This window comes from Arachis hypogaea, chromosome 15 (genome assembly GCF_003086295.3).
Source record: "Arachis hypogaea cultivar Tifrunner chromosome 15, arahy.Tifrunner.gnm2.J5K5, whole genome shotgun sequence".
Taxonomy (NCBI): domain Eukaryota; kingdom Viridiplantae; phylum Streptophyta; class Magnoliopsida; order Fabales; family Fabaceae; genus Arachis; species Arachis hypogaea.
In genome coordinates this window covers 28287398-28289190 of record NC_092050.1, presented here as the reverse complement: position 1 = coordinate 28289190, position 1793 = coordinate 28287398, and the positions used below count along the sequence as shown (strand labels likewise).

Sequence of the window (1793 nt, the reverse complement as noted above, 5' to 3'; positions counted from 1 at the left end):
CATAAAGGTTTGCATCTTCTTTGCAGTGGCAGAAGTTGTTCCTTTCAATGTCTCAGCAGATATGGCCACAGGTGACTGGGTGGAGGCATTTGATCTTGCCTTTTTTTTTATTACATGCAGTTTGGGTGGCCTGCCTCTCTTTTCACCCTGCATAGGCCAGTTGCAGACTAATTAATTTCAAGTAAATAAAACAAATGCAATTGGGCAGAATAAAAAGCAGCAAATAAATAACCTGAATGTCTTGAACAGGCAGTTGGGTATCTTGCACTGGTTGGTTGACTTCCACAGCAGGTTCTGGCTGGACTGGGGGAGGAGGGGGAGAATGTGATTAAACTTCATTGTTGGTGTTTGGGTCATCTGTAGGGGGAGCAGGCCCATTAGGAAGGGCAAGCTGAAGTTGCATTTGCCTAGCTTGATCCTCAGCATCCTCCTTTTTCTTCTTTGCACAGCTTCTCTTGTTGTGTCCAACTTCACCACAAAACATGCACCTAATTGGGTTGTACTTCCTCTTCATCTTAGTGCTTGACCCAACTGGCTGCTCTCCTTTGTCCTTTCTCCTCTTCTTGGTAGGCCTCCCAGGTTTAGGCTTGATTGGGGGCGGGACAGGGGCAGGTGAAGATGTTTTCTCCCACAAATCTTGTCCTTTAACCGGGTTAACATTGAAACAGTATGTCCTTTTATACGCCTCCATTGTCAACAACTCATGGCAATACTCCTCAATTCTCTTACCATTTTTGTCTTGAATTGCTGAAATTGCATGCATACATGGCATCCCTGTGCCAAGTGTAGACAGACAAAGTTAATGAGAAAACCAAAAGCAACTCTGACTAATTCATGCTAAGGGAAGCATCTATAGGGTCCGAATGAATTACCTGTGAGTTGCCAGAATCGACAGGTGCAAGTGTGCTTTCCCAGGTCGACCACCATGTTTGTGGGCCAGCCATGTACTTCAAACAGCTCCTCTTTTTCATCCCCGCACCATTGGGGAGCCCAATGACTAGATAACTTTGTCATGGCTTCTAGTCTGCTTTGCTTAACCGGGGGTAAAATTCCTTGATAAGTGCTCAACTTCAGTTTGTTATCGACCATGCTCTTCATGATTATTCTCCTCACCTCCTCAGCCAAAGTTAAAATCGGCTTGGTCCTCTCATGCTTTATCTTAGCATTGAATGATTCGCAAGCATTGTTGCAAATATTGTCATTCTTAGGGTCCTCACTGAAGTAAGCCTTAGTCCAAGCCTCCTTCGGCCACTTTTCAAGATACTGCCAAGCCTGTTCGTTAATCACTTTTACTCTCTTCATGTTCCTCTCGAACTCATTACGTGTCCTTGATCGAGCACACTCCCAAACCAAGTCTTTCAACTCCGTGCTACCCCATTGTTTTGAAAAATTCCGCCACAGATGCCACACACAGAACCTGTGCTGGGCCATGGGCATGACTTCCTTTACTGCTGGGATGAGTCCCTGCCAGATACAAAGAAACCCGAAAAGATTGTTAGTCAAAAGCATCCCTCAATTATGATCATTAAATCAATTTAGTCCTAGAAGTATAACTAATTAAATCAATTTAGTCCTGACCTTCTGCATGTCTGAAATGAGGCACAAGTTTTTGCCAAGGAAGTTGCTAAGGTCTGATTGCAGGAGCTCCAGAAACCATTTTCATTTGTCCTTGTTTTCCACATCCACAATTGCATAGGCAACAACAAATATGTGGTTATTGGCATCCTGAGCACACGCCGTCAATATTTGTCCACCGTGCAGGGTCTTAAGAAAAGCCCCATCCAAACCTATCA

The 1793-nt window shown here is 44.3% G+C and overlaps 1 protein-coding gene across 1 annotated transcript; it reads right to left on the bottom strand.

Moving 5' to 3' along the window:
• Window positions 1-328: 328 nt before the first annotated feature.
• On the bottom strand, window positions 329-1587 carry LOC140179180 (uncharacterized). Its single transcript, XM_072217837.1, has 3 exons — window positions 1579-1587; window positions 873-1464; window positions 329-774 (listed from the first exon to the last, which is right to left on the bottom strand). The coding sequence occupies exons 1-3, from the start codon at window positions 1585-1587 to the stop codon at window positions 329-331; spliced, it is 1047 nt and encodes a 348-aa protein (XP_072073938.1).
• Window positions 1588-1793: the final 206 nt, after the last annotated feature.

What these genes read in the sequence shown, in the direction of transcription:
- LOC140179180 (XM_072217837.1), bottom strand. An exon ending in TCGATTCTGGCAACTCACAG is followed by an intron (nt 775 to 872) that starts GTAATTCATTCG and finishes CACTTGGCACAG; the next exon opens with GGATGCCATGTATGCATGCA.